Below are 17,259 nucleotides of genomic sequence, written 5' to 3'. Positions count from 1 at the left end.
GTGTGCGGTTTTTGGGGCCGACCTTTTCTAACCCGTCCTTCCTCGGGGGAAGGCAGCATCGCTGCTTCCATAAATATGGACATGCTGGTCGCCTGGGGGAACCACCTTACTGCCTTCACACTCCTGTCGCAGAGGACAGTACGACTTTAACCCCAGACCGCCTCGTAGCACGATTACTCGTAGTACGGGGTCTCGCTGCTCTTGGCCCTTTGGCCTTCCTGGCATGGTTGCACCTTGTGGAACGAAGTTCCAGCCAGTGTAGCCCGCGGAATCGCTGAAGCACTCGAGCCCGACCACCACGTCAAGGTGGTCGGGCACTGGAATTACACATATATTTGGTCAATTCCCGGGAAACGTACTCACTGGAATGCTCGAAATAAGCCATGACATTCATCTGTCGCAAGGTACAAGTGAACTAACCCTAGTAACGTACTACTCATAAGGTTGCTGAATTTGGTTTCAAGTAGAACATAAGGTTGACGGAAACCCGGGGACCGCGCCTACCTGATGAGCCCCAAGGGCGAAACCGGTCGTAGGTTGTCGAAGGATTTTCAGCAACCTTATGAGTAGTACGTTACAAAGATATATATGTATCGCGACATCTCGAATATCGTAGCGGCCTGGTGCAGCATATTCAGTTGCCTGAAAACATCACAAACGAGAGATTCAGCTGGGTTTCAGGTGAGCCTCTCGAAAAAAACAAATTAGTTTGCAAATGAGTGCATATGAACTAACCCTTCTTAAAAATGGGTTGCTATTTTGAACTTTCGAAATAATGTACTTCATTCAGATACAATGTGCGAGTAGATTAGAAGTCAAATAACAAACAACTATGAATCCGAGTTGGTAACCGTGGCAAATTTAAAATATCTCAATAAAAGCATGAGAGCTTTCAGCAAACTGATGAGCAGTTCCTCCAAAAAAGCAACTCACTTTTGTTACGATTATAGTACATACATCCGTGGATCTCCAGGATCAATTCGATGCAAAATTGGAAGATGACAAAGAATATGAGAATCCACAATGGATAATTGAGAAATTGTAGCTGGAAACCGGCTGCCGGCATCCTCAATCCCAACATCATTGTCGGCACGGACAAGACGTGTGCGAATGTCCCGATGAAGAAGTGAATCCAGTTGAACCAGGGACGATCAGGATGGTCAACTTTGCATCGGCAAAATGTGATCAATGGCTGAATTTGGGAGTTAAAGCGGGTGTTATGTGTGGATCGCTTGGTGCCTATTGATAAAGTCTTCAAATGTGACAACTATGGTGACAGGAAGCTGGTCGTGACTATCATCAAGGGTTGTACATCTTCAAGAGCCCGAATGACATAAAAACAAAAACGTATTGAGGTGTTTTTCAAAACAAACTGCCTACAAAAGATGTTGGTCATCTTGCACTTGCAGCGCCGCCTCACATGATAAGGACTGCAGGAAATAAGCATCCTTGCTTTCTGATCGTCACTCTTCTCACAAGAGTGTAATAAATGTGCCAAACAAGCTATGGTCAGAAATCCCATAGGAAGTAAAAGAAAATTTAGGGTTACGACCTCCGAACACCTTCAGCATTGTTGCTGGCTTGTTCGCTGAGCTGAGCAATTTGATTTCGAACACTTCATCGCCAATCGAGGTGACTTCACCGCTGCGTTGTTAGGGAACGTAGTGGCGCTTTGGTTGGTGGTTGTGCATGGGTTCTGGTTGACAACTACGCTACCCAACCGTGGAAAAACCCCAGCCTGGTTGAGGGCATGGAATTTAGAATGTCCTGAATTGAAAACCCGATTTATGACCAGATGAAGACAAGAGAAAGCAACCTGATTCCGTTTGCACTACGAACAAATAGTGTTGTAGGAAGCAACCACACGTGTGGTAGATCATCTATTCAAAAAAGAAAACAACTAAATACGAACTCGTGGAATTAAGCTTCTAATTGGAAGCTTTTAAGAGACCATTCAGCAAGTCTCAGGATGCGCCATTTGAGCCCCTATTTTCAGTATATTTCGGCTTGCGTTACAAGCGCACTATAAAAGCATGTCGTTTCATCTGTTTCGTATAAGGTTCCTCATTGCTATCGTCTAACAAATGTCTTCGAACGAAGAAATGCTCACTTGGTTTACCACAGCAGGAACAAAAGTTACCCTTTGGTATGCAGGATGTTAAGGCCTGATAATTGATAAGAATGCATATGAAAGTGTTTTGATATAGAATCATAAGCAACGGCCCAACGTCAAAGCGCGCTACAATCAGGCCGAGATACCAGAACGAGACTGTGTGGGAAGAGGTTACCAAACACTCCGTATAATCAGCAACAATATGATTAGGCTACGGGAGTTCCGCGAGCGTTCGTTTGTGCACGGATGGATGACGGTGTCTGGTTCAGATTACTTCGGTGTTCCAACGGCGGACTACGGACATGACGCCAGTGGTTCTGGTCGTCCTTTGGTTTGGTCGGACCAAGTAGGACGGTATGCGTGCAGAGTTGGAGTTCGCAGACAGTTAGTGAAATTGTGATCATACATTTCAAATTCGCCCTTAAGTGCTTATAAACGTGTTCAAAACGTGTTCCCCTCTAGAGAAAAGAAAGAAAGCGTTCAGCTGTAGCACCCTTCCGGTGCCTAGCTGCCATGCCACCCGAAAGAAGCACGAGGGCTAGGATACTGCCAGGTTGCCCAAGCCTAGACAGGGAAAGTCAAGTGGCGGAGGTCGGATTCGAACCACGAACCTTCCGGTCAGTAAATTCGCGCTCTAACCACTTGGGCTATCTCGCCCCCCCCCCCTGGAGAGACCACCAGAACGTACTTACCGAAAGTGAACGCTAGTCTCTCCTGAGAGGGAACCAACAGAAAATGCACATAAGAAAACAGAAAAATCACGTCGCGCTACTCCGCTTGAAAACCCTTCTTGAAAGTCCTGCTGCGTAAGCCTCATTTGAAATACGGTATTTAAATGTTCCAACTTTTTCTAAAATGGAACGGTTACAGCATCCCTATCGGTAATTGACCAAGATGATAATGGCGCGGTATTACAGGTTTAGCGTCAGTATCGTGCAATGTATCAAAAAACACGTGAAATTCAACCAACATCAAAGAGGACAGGATATCAAGTAAATTTGGGTGGCATTGGTTGGAATAAAGCACTCAGTGCATCAAACGGCCGGATGCATCCCGATGCCTCAGACATCAAACACGCAGGCATACTGAAACACAAAGCAAGCATTGCTTTGCATAACCCAAGAAATATGGACTGCTCTTGTAACGAGCACCCTTCAGAAGAACAGACATCTAGAGGCATGTCAAGTAAGTGATATGGATCATTAGTCTCATAACTTTCCAAAGAGGAATTGTCCATGGGCGATTCGATCGAAACAACCGAACATTGCGTTGATTGGACGGATGTGTCGTGAACCGGTTGGGGACCAGAGGGAGATGTGCTCTTATTGATCAGAATAGAGTATTTTAGCTCGGTCTCCTCGTCCCATCACAATGACTCTAGCTTGACCCGGTTGAAAATCCGAATATATCCCTATAAACACAGTTCTGATAATTTTCACTCACGTCGATTAGAGTCAGTCTCACGCTAACGTACCTCATGACATACCACAGTGGGCGAAATTGGAGTTGCAATCAACAACAGAATGTTTCAAAAAGTAAATCCTCACCCAAGCTTTGAGGTAGCCCCTCCCACTCTACCAAATCATCAAGGGATGACTCAAAAGTACTCTCTGATACAATGTGACTTCGTCTGCGGACGGAGCACAACTATGATGTTTGAAAGACTCAACAACAAATTACACACTAGTTTTGACCCAAGGCGATTCCACGGTGCTTTTTCAGAAGAGTGGTCCTTGTGATGAATTGATTCCATATCTAACAATAGAAAGTGGACTATTGAGTTACGTAAAAGGCTGATGTTGAAGTACGGTTTTTATCACCTCAACCAAGTTCACCGGGACCATTCCCATAAGCGGGGAGGGGCTATATATGGAGAATACACACGTGAAACAATGAATCAAACTCACGTTCAGGAGAGCAAGGCAGAATACGATCAGTCCAAGAATCGGATGCACGTAATGAGGGAACGTAGACACACGGGAGTAACCTTCGCAATAGATAAAAGCCAGGATGATAGCGATGCATGTAAGAATGACACAAGAAAACTGTAGAATTCGGTGAGACTGGAACCACACTCTCTCGCCAAGCAGACCCGAATTCGGCCAAAGTTCTTTGTAGTAGCGAGCTAGAATGACGCCGATGCTGGCACACAGTACCCAGGCAAGCACCATAAGACAGCCGTGGGTCTTCATCAGAGCCGAACCTTGCTCCGAGATAACAGTCATGCTTCCGTAGATCGGGCTACAATAGACAACATTACACATTGTGCGAGAGGTGAAAGATAATTACGAATATTCGATGGTTAAAATTACGAATACAAAAAGACAATCGGACATCGGCTAATGTGTCTGTAGGACAGTTTTAAACGGTTTTATAGCGAGCTTGTGAATGAAACATTAAGAATAGCACAACTGTACAAAGGGCGTATATAGGTAAGCTGAACTTGCAACAGCTACCTGATGAGCCCCAAAAAGCGGGAAAATTGTGATAGGCTAACCAAGGACTTTCATCAACCTCAAAGTTAATTCTGGCAGTTACATAGGCTAGAATGAGTCTTGATCAGGGCTGTGGTACACGTATGGGCTCGACATCATACCTAGGTGTTTCAGGCTTCGTGTTTTCTACGGCTTGAATAACAGTTATGCCATCAAATGGTGCGAACATGAGTGAGTTGCTATGAGTGTTTAACTATTGAACTCACGTTATTCCTTCGACAGTTACCTCCATCCTCAACTCTTGCCTGACTGAGCAACAGAAGAGGTGCTCTAGCGCAAAAGCTATATCAATCTTCGATCGCCCCCATTGTGTGCTGTCCTTACAAACAGAAGCACGGCGTGCGCCCAATCACTTCTTACGCAAAGGGACATAGGTATGAGGGCTGTCAACCGCCAGTTTATCAGAGAATGGTCACGTTTTGCTTTGGTGCGCTAAAAGCTAAGTTTGAAATAACAGTCATTGGTAGCCTGTCCAAATAAGTGACTGCTTCCATCAGGAATCAAACGGACTACTGGAATCGCAAAGTGTTGCAACAAATTATACCTTCATTTCGCAAAGAGGATGAGGAGCAGAAATAGCTTCAGTACACTGCCGCATAGCTATGTCCGAACAATGGAATTTCTCCGTTCCAAAATAGTAACTCCATCTGGGACACATTCAGAGGATCAAGCGAAATCGTATGGGCAGGCGGAACTGTTAAACGCCAATCACAATTTGGAAAATGATCAACTTTTTTCAAGACGAACCACACTACTCGTGTGCGTTTCAGGTAAGTCTCCTATAAAAGCCTAATTGGAATGTAGGCGAGTGTATTTGTTCTTTCAGGAAGTTTCTGGAGACTTTATGACATAATAGAGTAGTAGAGAATTAAAACCTATTATCTATAAGAAACCAACAGACACGGGGAGCGTTTCAAACTACTCATCAGCAAACCCAAAGTCCGTGTACGCCCGTATTGTGTGTGCTGTGCACAGAAGAGGTCGACCGAACAGCAGCTCAAAACGAGATTGCCAACAGGCTTCAATAAATTGATTAGGCGGCAAGTAGGAAGGATATTAGTTCCTGTATCTAGAACCGGTAAGGAATGGATTAACACAGCAGTCATTCCATATAAAGCAGGAACATCCAAGGTTGTTCGGAGACTGCTGAACATAGCCAATATTCAAGTAGCCTTCCAGAGGGGAAAAATGTTACGTTCAGTTTTGGTGCAATTGAATTGAACGGACTAGAGACTATGTATAAAATTAAATGCAACGATTGCACTAAGGTTTACATAAGAGAAAAAGCAAGGGAACTACAACCAAAATTGGCGAGCATAAGAGGGGGATAAATAAACCACCAAGGAATGCGGATTGGTGCCAAGCACCGGTCAGACCCAGTGATGGCGGCACATGTTTAGTCGCAGGACATAGAATAGATCTGGAGAATGGATAAGTCAAGGATAAGACAAGGACTGTGATTCACATCGCAGTGGCTCATGGCCGAGGCAATGGAGATCACTAAGCATCACAGGATGAATAGGACCGAGGATATGGAACTGGCAAGGGCATGTAGAGTGGTCTTCGATAGGCCGAGTTGACACGCGGTAGTGTGGAGTTGTCAATACACGTAGAATCATTAGCAAAAAAGGGGATGGAAATCCCAACCCAACCAAAGTTCACAGAATCCCTCTCCCTTACACAACTATCGTAGCATTGGTCCATTCACATAAACGGATAAGAGGAATCTTCACGTGAAGTGAACCGGAAGAACTAGACCCTAAGCTGGACTCAGATCCACTTAGGTTCCTCATCGGTCTAAACGCTTCCTGACCCGCCCGAGCAAACAAATTCCTTGGCTGATACCTAACACCGATTTAGCCTGATTCCGCTGATTGGTGCTCCTTCCTCTTTAAATCTCGACCAACCTAGTAAGCTAGTCACTTAGCCTGACGAAGCTTTTACGTCAAAAGCGAAAATTTCCCAGGAATAAATTTGCCTATTGTTTTCAAAACTTCTCCGAAAAGATAAATTCTGTATAGTATGAAAAGCTCTACAGCTTGGAAATTACAACAGTGAGTGGGTATACCCCTTATTAACTCAATGACCAAGTAACATTAGCTTTTTGCTTCCGCTGTCGGTCAGAATTGCGCTGACGCTGATATGCATTATATTTCGGTGGTGTGCCTGTGAGACAGATTAATCGAAGATTAAACTAAACCGCACGTTCTTGCCTCCTGGACTAGACTAGGTCATCTGTGTAGTGAGTTCACGTAGTGGTGGTGGTGGTAGTCAGTGCGAAAGCTATCTAGGATTTTCAGACAGGAGCACTTCTGTTGAGCATGCAGTACACTGGCCGCCGACAAAGTAGTCCACTGGTGGATAATGGAGCTCCATGACGGATCAGTGCAAAAGGCAACGATGTGTCCTACTAGGCTGCACGACTTAGTAGTATAGTGGCTATTCTCTATCCCTGCCAGTTTTACAACAGAAGGGCTATTCCAAAGAAAGATGTGCATAATCCTAATCACAAAAACACAAAAACTACAATTGGTATGATTGAATCCACCAGCAAGTAAATGACCATATAAGGCTCGTTTCATACTAGGCGAAAGCAATGCTAAATCTCAAAGCTCATCTATCACAGAACTCTTATTTGCTGTGATTCTGAACTAATGTCCATCGAGACATGAACACCAATGGTTCGAGGCCCTCGGGACTGTCGCACCTAGGGACAACCTGAAGGTCCGTCGTGAGTTTTGTTTATTTTGAAGCTAACTGGAATACCCAATAGTTCTCATTCTAGAATGTAGTATTGGATGAGTTGCATCAAAGAATTAAAGGCAATACAAAATGGCAGAATAATACAACGGCTTCAGTGAAGAAATGATGTGCGTATGAACCAACTGACAGTCAGTCGTGTCGACGCAAGAGGGGACGATAAAACTGCAAATCAATCGTTAGCGTTTAGTTCTAGGGTCTGTTAAAATGAGACTGATCCCCAGGATTCAAAAAGAACATTTCTCGCTACATTTTCATGGGATTTCCTAACTTTGGACAGGCAACCCAGACTCATATGGTGAGTCCGTGACTTTTCTCCCTTAGGAGTGAACGCACTATCTCTCCAAGAAAGGTCAATGAACCGATAACGCAAGTTTTGAAGACCACATAAAAACTATAAAATATGTGAACTGTTGTGCGGAAGCCAACGCTCTTATCAACACCTCGTTAATCTAGAAGAACAATAATTCTGGACGAAAAAACAAGAGATCCGTTTCTACTACTCAACCTGGACGTCCTTCTTCCCGATAATGTTTCTGTTCTCGAGATGCGAGCACCAATCATTATCTGATGGCTGCTAATGTATTCAGCATGTAGAGAATTGTAGGTACGTCTTACGGGTAGTGGCTTCCTGGATGTGGATGCTATTTTGTGAAATTATGGATTAAAAATGCGATAAATGATTTGTCTCAACTTATGGTGCAAGCTGATACACGTAGAAAATGTTTCTGTGGTTCATTCTCAGTACACTTGCACGATATTCTCTACCACACACAGCCTACTTTCTCTGGGATCACGTAACAGCTGGGTTAGGAAGGGGGGACTTGCACTTTCAAATTCCGCGCACAGCTACACTCATGTTACGAAGGGACGCGCTACTGGGACGGTCGTTAAGTTAGAGGAGTATTACGACAAATTTTCTGTGAGTAATCGATAGTCATTTTAGATTACGATATTACGTGGAGCAATTCTAGGGTGAATCAAGACTTTTCCGAGGTTGTTCCAGAAAACTGGATGAAAACACGTCAGAAACAGCGAATGACGTCAAGACCGTACGCCTTGTTTAGATGCAACTATTCTGACGATTCAATAAGTTCAGTGAAGTTACATTACTTGCAAGTAGTGAGAAAGAAAGGTTTTCATCGTGCTACGCCCGACAAATGGTGGAGGAAAGCAGTCACTCAACTTACGAAGTGATTAAGACGCTACTGTCATATGTTGCTTCTCCCCCGGCGAAAGGTCGAGAAAACCCGCTCGGAAGTACATCATTCCCACGCGTGATTGTCAGGTAATAGGCATTAGGTTCGCTCAAATCCTTTAACTGGAGCACCATATCGCGCGGTCTCACGCGGCGTCGGAAACGACATTGGAGCACCTTGTCAGCGGGATTGTAAGTCCCACCCAAATTGTCGCCTTCCGAAATCAATAATTCCTGCAAGACAGTAGAAATGACGTAAAAAGGCTGGTATGGTTCTACTCCCAAAAAAGTGAAAATTTGAGTATACTATTAGTTTTATGGTGCAACATAGTTTTTTGTGCTGTGGACAGATGGTCGCACGCATATTGAAGTGTGAGAATTGAGTGGCATACATAAAGAGGATTGAGTTGATTGTTTTTTACTCTTGTACTCCAACAGAAGTTCATAAGTTCATGGCTGATCTGTCTACCAAATCAGTGTAGCGAATTTAAGGGGACTTCTACGGTTGTTAAGGACAGTAGTACGGATGAAAACACCCACACCGCTAGAGTGAATCTTGGGGAAATTCAAGTAAAGTATCATTGAGAGACCAGAATATCAGACTGGTTACAACATGGAGCTTGTAGTCCAACTCTGCGTGATGTGTCAGCTCACTCCTAGATAAGTTGAATTCAAACGACAGCGGCGGTATTCACATCCAAAAGGGAATGATACGCTAGTGCCGTTGGGACTAGACGGACCGAATGAGTCACTATACGAAATGAGGCGTGGGTCAATTATTCGATGTCTACCGATCGTTTACTAATGGATGACTCGATTGTTGAAAGTCGGAAAGTGAGCTGTAAACGAGCACGAATGCCTAGTCGACACGCTGAGCTGCAAGTATCAAAAAACACTATACATTTTCAACCTCCATACAATCAAGAAGACCATAATTTTTCCATAAGTGTTGAACTGTAAGGAAATTAATGTCGTTTATGACCTATTACTAATACCGCTTCTCGTTAGATCAGCTCAGGCGTGAAAGACACTCGTCAGTTGTTGTTGGTGTTGCTGTTGAATATAGAGGATTAAAACTGGTTGCAGCACTATCCCCCGCTTTCTACCCGAACGAACACATCTAAGTGATATGCAATCGATAGTGCGTGTGCAGCTAATGTGGTGGCAGGCGGCCATCAATTCGCCGGACAAGTGAATGGTGCGCGAGCGAGCGAGCGCGTTGTCACGTGGCCTAAATCCCTACTGTGTGCCAGCCTTTAAAAGGACATCCCGATTCCCCGATCGATACGTTGTAAACCATAACGAACTGTTTGGCACAGTTGATTTTTCGTACCACAGGCGCAGCATTAGGAACGTGGGCGGGAAAGGACGGAATTAGGCCTGTGTATGTAGTCTGCAAAAATAAGAGGATGGGTAAGAACACTGGTCATGGTAGCCGGTTATAGTGAAACCTAAAATCAGAAAACCTGAAAAGATGCACTGCATTCATGTGCACTTGTGTGGCCATTGGAACGGCTGGTGTTGACAAGTTCCCTCAGGCTGGTACCTATTGATATGAATGAGATGGAAAGGGAGTTGATGTATAAATAAGAAATGGGTCCAAGGTTTATAAACCTCTCTTTTTACTTGTTGGACCATCGGATAACCGACCAGCCCGTGTGCTGAGTATCCATTATTTTGGTGGTGCCGTGATGTGACGCAGCGAACTTCGGTGTAACCCAACGTTGTGATGATTCAGGGTAACGTTCAGCTAAGAATGTTTTTGGTTCCCACTTCGCAACTTCTATTAATATGAATTTTGTCTTGTACGCACAGCCGATCTATGCTGTAAAGCATCAACTGGCTTCATTTACAGCACGAAATCTACACCGAAAATTCTCCCATTTCCTCATATTGTCAACACGGTAATCTACTGGCTGGCGGAACACTGCACTTCGTGGGATATGCATTGCAAAACTGGACATAACTGATCCTGGGTACACGACCTGGCTCATGAACCCGGTGCATTTCATTGTCCTCTGTTCGCTCTGAACACATTATGGCTTTCCAAATGATTGGCATATCTTCCTGAACCCGTTTAATCCCTTAGTGACTGGAAAAGAGCTGACGACTTATCGAACTTTGAGGCTGACTACTGAAAGTTAATAACGGTCGCTAACAGGGATTGAATTTAGGAATCATAAAGATTGTAAACTCTGGTCTTCAGACAAAAACAGGCATCACAACAACGGCGATAGTGCCACGTCTCGCTTATCTGAATAGCTAGCAAACTGAGACAACCAACGGAATGTGACGATCCCAAACAGAATCAAATCGATTCTTTCCACGCATTTGTTTTCGAAGAAAGAGATGGACAAATTACTGGCTCCCGAAGAGGGGGCGTCGAGTCCGAGTCGTCAAAATGCTAACCCACGATTCATCCGATGACTGACCGGACAGATGTTTGGAATGCATATCAAACGGCATGTTTGGCTTACCTAGTACGTCTCACATTTCCGAAATGTCTGAACACGGGAGACACACTTCGTCAGAGTACTCCATCACTACGCTGACCTACTTCAGACGTCCCCGCAACAACTGTTACTACGTTGAAGTCGGCTAGTCTCAGTGAAAACAGGAAGATTTTCGGTGCCAAGTTTTCAACTACGTTCCTCGCTATCAGCTCAGGTACGCCAAATTATTTGGAAACAACAAATTAGCCTACACTATTTTCGGCGAATGCCAAAGAACATTCGTTCACTGCTGCGTGTAGGCGGGATCGATAGCTGTGTTCCTGCTCGGAAGCCCGAACATCCTCTGGTCCTAATTAAGTGCATTATTACAAATGAAAATTTATACGTTGCTTTGTACCGCTTGTAATTGTGGACAGTGTACATCTTTCTGGGATCACCGAGACAGAAACCATACTACATAGCTTATGCATCCACGATCTTGCTTTTATTTATCACATATTTGCTGGGTTAAGTTCTGTCCTGCGAAAGACTGCCAGTGAGTTATAGACAGGTTATCGAATAGTGACAACAGATCATCCTGAAATTTCTGAAGAGTTTGTATCACCTCGCTGTCGGCTTGTTTAGCTTAATCCAACTCACTGTTAATATTGGGCGTTCTGTGGCCTAGTTACCGTTTCCATGCCAGTAATCTGAGTCGATTGGTAGTTACTGCTCGGTGACGTGAATGAGTGGATCAACTAACCGGCTCCCTTCAGCATTTGTTTGCCTTACGTTTTATTGCTTCAGTTACCGCGGTATTATAACCAACCGAGTGAGACCAGGCAACTCCCCCGGCTTTACAATGTTTTTTACTTAAGTAATCACGTGAACAAACCAGGAGGGGGTGTAGATGTCATGGTGCTCGACTTAACAGTAAGCAATTTCATTTCACGTTGCCATGTAATGGTCTTTTGTCTTGTAAACTTTTATCTAACTTGAACCTAAGGTAGACTTCCATTGAATTGGGTATCAATAGAGAATGTCCCGATCAACTTAACCTGATAGGTTTTATCAGCCGTTCTGACCGACTCATTAGCTGGTACCTAGTACTTCTTTACGGATAATCTGCACCCATCACGTTCATCAACTGTGGTACCAACAGATCGACGATCAAAACACTCGGATTGGAAATCAAGTGTCTCGGCTATACGGTAGGATTGTTCTGACAGTTGCTTGGTGGTTATGACCTTTCAGCTTAGGTGAAATCCACCAATGTTTTCAAGCAGGATACGACTAGCCGGAAGCAGCTCGTGTCTTGAGAACGCATGTATTGCCGGATCCTTATGAAGAACGAGGCGGAGAAAGAAGCGAAGGATTATGCTTAATCAGGATGGTGTTCTTGACAGGCTACCCTATACAAAGCAGTGTGAGTCAGGTTTCTTTCCAGCGATATCATGCAAGGCATCATCAAATCGCACCCTGCGTTTACATAAAATAAGTGGTTTTCACCATACGACTTGACTAACCGTATCCGGTCCAGTGTAGAAAGTGTTAGTTTTCCCACTGTTGTATCCGGCCCGGGCACGCACAGTTCCAGTGGCTGCGTGGTGATAGCATCCAACCACACCAGCTGTGCTCTGTACGGGAAGGAGAGAACAACGGATTTAGAAGAAAATATACTCCATAAAAAAGGTCAGCTGAACGATAAGACAGATAGGATGATGATATAGTATTAGCTGGTCCGAATCTCATTACCAGCTTTCCCCCCATTTAGGACTCACCAGGTAACCTCAGTTGAAACCATCCCATCTTGCGAATGAAATGTCCGACTTGGATAAGCTCCAAAAAGGGTGAAAGTCGGCCGTGGGCTGTCGAGGAGTTTCATCGACCTCACAAGTAAAATCGTAGCAAACAGAAATACTTGGATATTTTTTCGACTAAAGCCACACAAACGCCACATGGTAACATATGTGGTGTGTTGGTGAAGGGGGCATGATACACGTGCATGACATTGTGAGTCTGGCAGCTATTGAGAAAACGAATTTAACACAGTTCATCTGTGGAAAACTCTCAGCTGATGTCAGATGAAGCGGTGATCTAAATGAGCATCGAAACTTGTTAACAGAGCAAACCCAAGATACTTTACTCACCTAAGTATCAAACGGGATCAGAGCTCTCAGTTATTGACTAAAGTAGCTGCGTCTCCGAGAGACACAGCTCGAGAGTCAACATTCACTCGTACTATCCCTTCAGTGCGCAGCTGTCACGCAAGAAGTCGAGGGTTAAAATACTGCCAAACATCCAGGGACCAGGTAATGCCAGTGATGCGATTTCCAAACGATGAGATGTAGGTATCCGCGGGATCTCCCGACATGACCAGCATGAACTCCAAATTCCAGTCGATCCTATCAATGCTGGGAAATCATTTACGTGTTCCTAACGTCCCAGTGAACAGAAAGAAACCTAAAACCGTCATCAGATATCGTCGACTGAACAATGCTGGCACGGAGGAAAGCTACTGTTAGCAATACGGCGAACATTGCTACTCAATAAGTGGACTTCACCCAAAAATTTCAAGTATCTGGTCAGTAAAGAGAAAAAGAAAGCGTTCAGCTGTAGAACCCTTCCGGTGCCTAACTGCCATGCCACCCGAAGGAAGCACGATGGCTGGGATACTGCCAGGTTGCCCAAGCCTAGACAGGGGAAGTCGAGAGGCGGAGGTCGGATTCTAACCACGGACCTTCCGGTCAGTAAATTCGCGATCTAACCACTTAGGCCATCTCGCCCCTTACCTGGTTAATAACAACATGGGGAAAGCATCAAGCTCAAAACCTAGAATTTATGGAGCCCAAGAGAGACTGCAATTTGAACGCTGGCCACTCAACAACCGAATACAACTCCGACATCGCACGTCACCTAGGTATTACCCACGGATCAAAGAACATACAAAATTTGAGTGTTGTGATTTCAGGCAGATGAGTATCGGTCATCAGGAATCACAAACGCTACCAAGCAGCTTGATGAAAGATTCACTGTGGGATCCATAACCCATTAACCGCGGCGTTCCTTCCGGAGCACAGCTTTCATAAAAATCCTGAATGCCGAGGTGGGGTCAGACTGACCTGTAGCAGACAGCAGCGACCGAGAACGGAAACTCGAAATAATGCTGGCTCGTCAAGAACTCGCTAGTCCTTTGGCCACTGAGTTATATCCAGCACCACTTGTTGCCTTATCCACAAAACCAGTATCTCGTAATTGGTGAGTGTCCACCGTTGTATTCGCTGTCAATCGCATTTCAAACTCCTCAAACCCATGCCGTAGCAAGCAAGTGGGTTCCAGCAGAACGGCACAGGGCCAATACCAGTGTTTGTGGCCTGGTTCAGCCGCATTCAGCTGAAAATGCTGTTTATCCTAGCACCGTAAGACCTATCAGTTGGAAAAAGCATTGCACTCCAAGTCTACCACAGCGTTAGTGAATAAGACGTGACGCTCACTCTAACATGCGACTAGGACAGGCCACTGACATTTGAAGCTTGGTGATGTAAGGCCTGATGGAAACTCTGGAAAGCGGGTCGTCGGCACATACAACACGATATGCCCTATCTACATAACCAAGATCCGATGTGCTCACAATACTGTCAGAATCACATTCCGTGGATAACGTCAGGGACACTTCATGTAATGGTATTCGCGAAAAGCAGACATTACCAGTGGAATCGACAAATTTGCACGCAAATATGTGCACCCGCGCGCACCCACGCACGAATATCCAGGATACATGATTGAGACACACATCACATAGAAACGCTCACGAGCGTATAATTGATCGATACGAAGGTAGCAATCATGACAGCGGTACGTGTGAATTTACGAAAGCTGTTATTCTGATAGAATCCAACGTAAGATGTAAAATATCACAGTGACAGTGGGCTTTTCTTGGTCAATTGGATTATGGACGGTGGAAATGTGTTAGAAATATTATCGACGTTCCCCGAAGGATTTCCTTAAAACAGAAAATGAAATATTTAGTGCAACTGCAGGATCAAAATTTTAACGAAAATTCAAGGGTCAACAGTTTCCAGATCACAATAAGAGAAATGGGAATAGGAAGAAACAGGGCTGCTCTAACTCAGGGTCACAAACAAGAAGCATAGATAAATTAAGAGTAGCGACCCGAACACTCAATTCTACTGCATACCAAAACACGCTTTCTCTCATGATGAATGCATCCCAATTCGGGACCTGGTAATCAAAGAACGCATAAGTAGACAGTGGAAAAGGTTCACAAGCCAATCACCACAATTTTCGTCGTTGTTGTCATCACAGGCAACCATACAGCAGTAGTATATATCGGTGCTTAACGGCCATAAAAAGGAGGTATGGAGGCCTTAGTGGGGTGGGAAGGGTGGAGACTTGGTGAAGCGAAGCCCAGTGTGCTTAAGGAATTGGTCGAGAATGTATCTGCACTTTTGGATAGCATTAACATAAACACATCATTGGGATTGATCCAGCGTCCCTTGCGAACAACACCCGATATAAACCAAGCGCACAGCGGCAGATGAACTTCACCTAGGCAGTTCGGTCAGGAAGAAACACCATTCGCATCAATTGGATCGGTTGCCTGCAGGGTTTCTAACCATGCGCAAACAGGATCACATAGATCCCAGCCAGAAAAGCTCGAGGAACTCAGAGAAATGCTCTTGAGTGTAGTCGACTTTACGTCACCATATCATGGTCTACCCCACACGAACCATCCATCAACCATCATTCAGAACCAAAAACAGCGCTTCCTTGGGTAGACGGTGATTTGAATTACGTAATACATGCTCCAACCATCTCAGCCTGGTGAGTTTGATCTGCTGCTCTAAATATTCCCGTTGGATACCAAGTACCGGCTTACGCACCACTGCGTACTCGGTTCTGTGTTACAGAGACAATGGTGATCAAAGTCTGAAGACACCCAAGGTCTTCGGATCTGGTTTGGTCTGACAACCGTAAACTAAGACCACTCTTTTATACACGACCCTTTGGCTTTAGGGAATTGGTCCAAGTTGACGGACACTGCCCGCATCTTCTTTATCCGCTACGTATAACTGTAGCGTATGCAGCTGCCAAGATACGTGAATGTGCAAGGTGGGTGGTTTATTAAGTGATGGACAAATGATCAAACACTCACAAATCCTTTGACGTTCAGCTCATCTCAAGTATTTTCCTCTCAGTGGCCCCATCTAAGTTGGACCAGGCAGGCTTGCGTGTAGGTCCTAAATTAAATTCAGTGATAAACTGGCCGGATGAAATGGCACATGAACAGTGGTACAAATCGCCGCCTGATTTAGAAGTCGTTAGTGAGGGACAACGGTCGACTGCAAATGAAGATCTTATAAAAGCAGGTTACAAGCGGCAGTCATGCAGATGACCGTCCTTCAGGCCTTGCTTTTGAGCTTCCATGTGGAAAGCATACTTTTCCCCGCGACCTGTAAGGGTAGTTTATAAAGCCCCGAAGTGCACATGATATATACGTCCCGACAGAACCTTTATATGATGAATCTATAGTGGTCCCCGGAACACGCTTCTCGAGTCCTGTACCAATGAATCTGGTGCTTGGTTAAGTCAAGTGAAGTTGAACTTCACAAACGATAGTTGAGTGGCAAAGTAGGAATGCATTCCAATGACTTGGTTATGTTGGGAATAAACCTAGAATGAGCAGAGCCAGCCGTGAAAATTCACTCAACCAACACCAGTACAAATTGGGTTTAAGGGGTGGTAACATGTGACCACATGGTAAATATGTGTAAACGGCATAATGGCACGTGCCGTAGGATACTCCAACCAGAAAAAAGCCTTACGGATTAAAGTAGCTAATCAATTGGAACATACTAACCGATATCACAATCAGATGGAGGTGTTCTTTCATCGGCGATACACATGCGGTGACTGACAGGATGTGACATGATGGCAGACTTTACAACCAATGAGATCGAAATCGGGGATACAGGATCGCGTTCCATTTCGACAAAATCTCTAGTCAGATCATCGAAAACTATTCCAGCGCAGCGTATAAGTGACTCAAAAGCGCATTAAAACCTTGCACCAAATCCAGATCGCCAAACAACTTAGGAATCAGATTTGGTTTCTACAGTCAAAGTAGCCACTTGTGAAGGTTAAAAATACACTTAGGACGATTGAGCGTCGATTACCGCTGGACTTTACCTCGACTCAACCATCAAACAACTTTATCGGTTGTCTAGGCCGTGCTCACAA

At 44.6% G+C, this 17,259-nt stretch overlaps 1 protein-coding gene across 1 annotated transcript in view; it reads right to left on the bottom strand.

Annotated features, from left to right (window-relative positions):
- The window catches only part of T265_09068 (hypothetical protein), a gene marked incomplete at both ends in the record, with an annotated part of 32,681 nt that overhangs the window by 5,832 nt on the left and 9,590 nt on the right, over positions 1-17,259 (bottom strand). The window contains 4 exons of the mRNA XM_009175047.1: positions 934-1,192; positions 4,021-4,354; positions 8,559-8,800; positions 12,525-12,635. Coding sequence (XP_009173311.1) covers positions 934-1,192; positions 4,021-4,354; positions 8,559-8,800; positions 12,525-12,635 — 946 coding nt within the window. The remainder of the gene's footprint in view (positions 1-933; positions 1,193-4,020; positions 4,355-8,558; positions 8,801-12,524; positions 12,636-17,259) is intronic.

This window comes from Opisthorchis viverrini (assembly GCF_000715545.1).
Source record: "Opisthorchis viverrini unplaced genomic scaffold opera_v5_252, whole genome shotgun sequence".
NCBI lineage: Eukaryota > Metazoa > Platyhelminthes > Trematoda > Opisthorchiida > Opisthorchiidae > Opisthorchis > Opisthorchis viverrini.
Note: the sequence above shows the minus strand (reverse complement) of the source record. Positions and strands in the feature narration are given on the sequence as shown.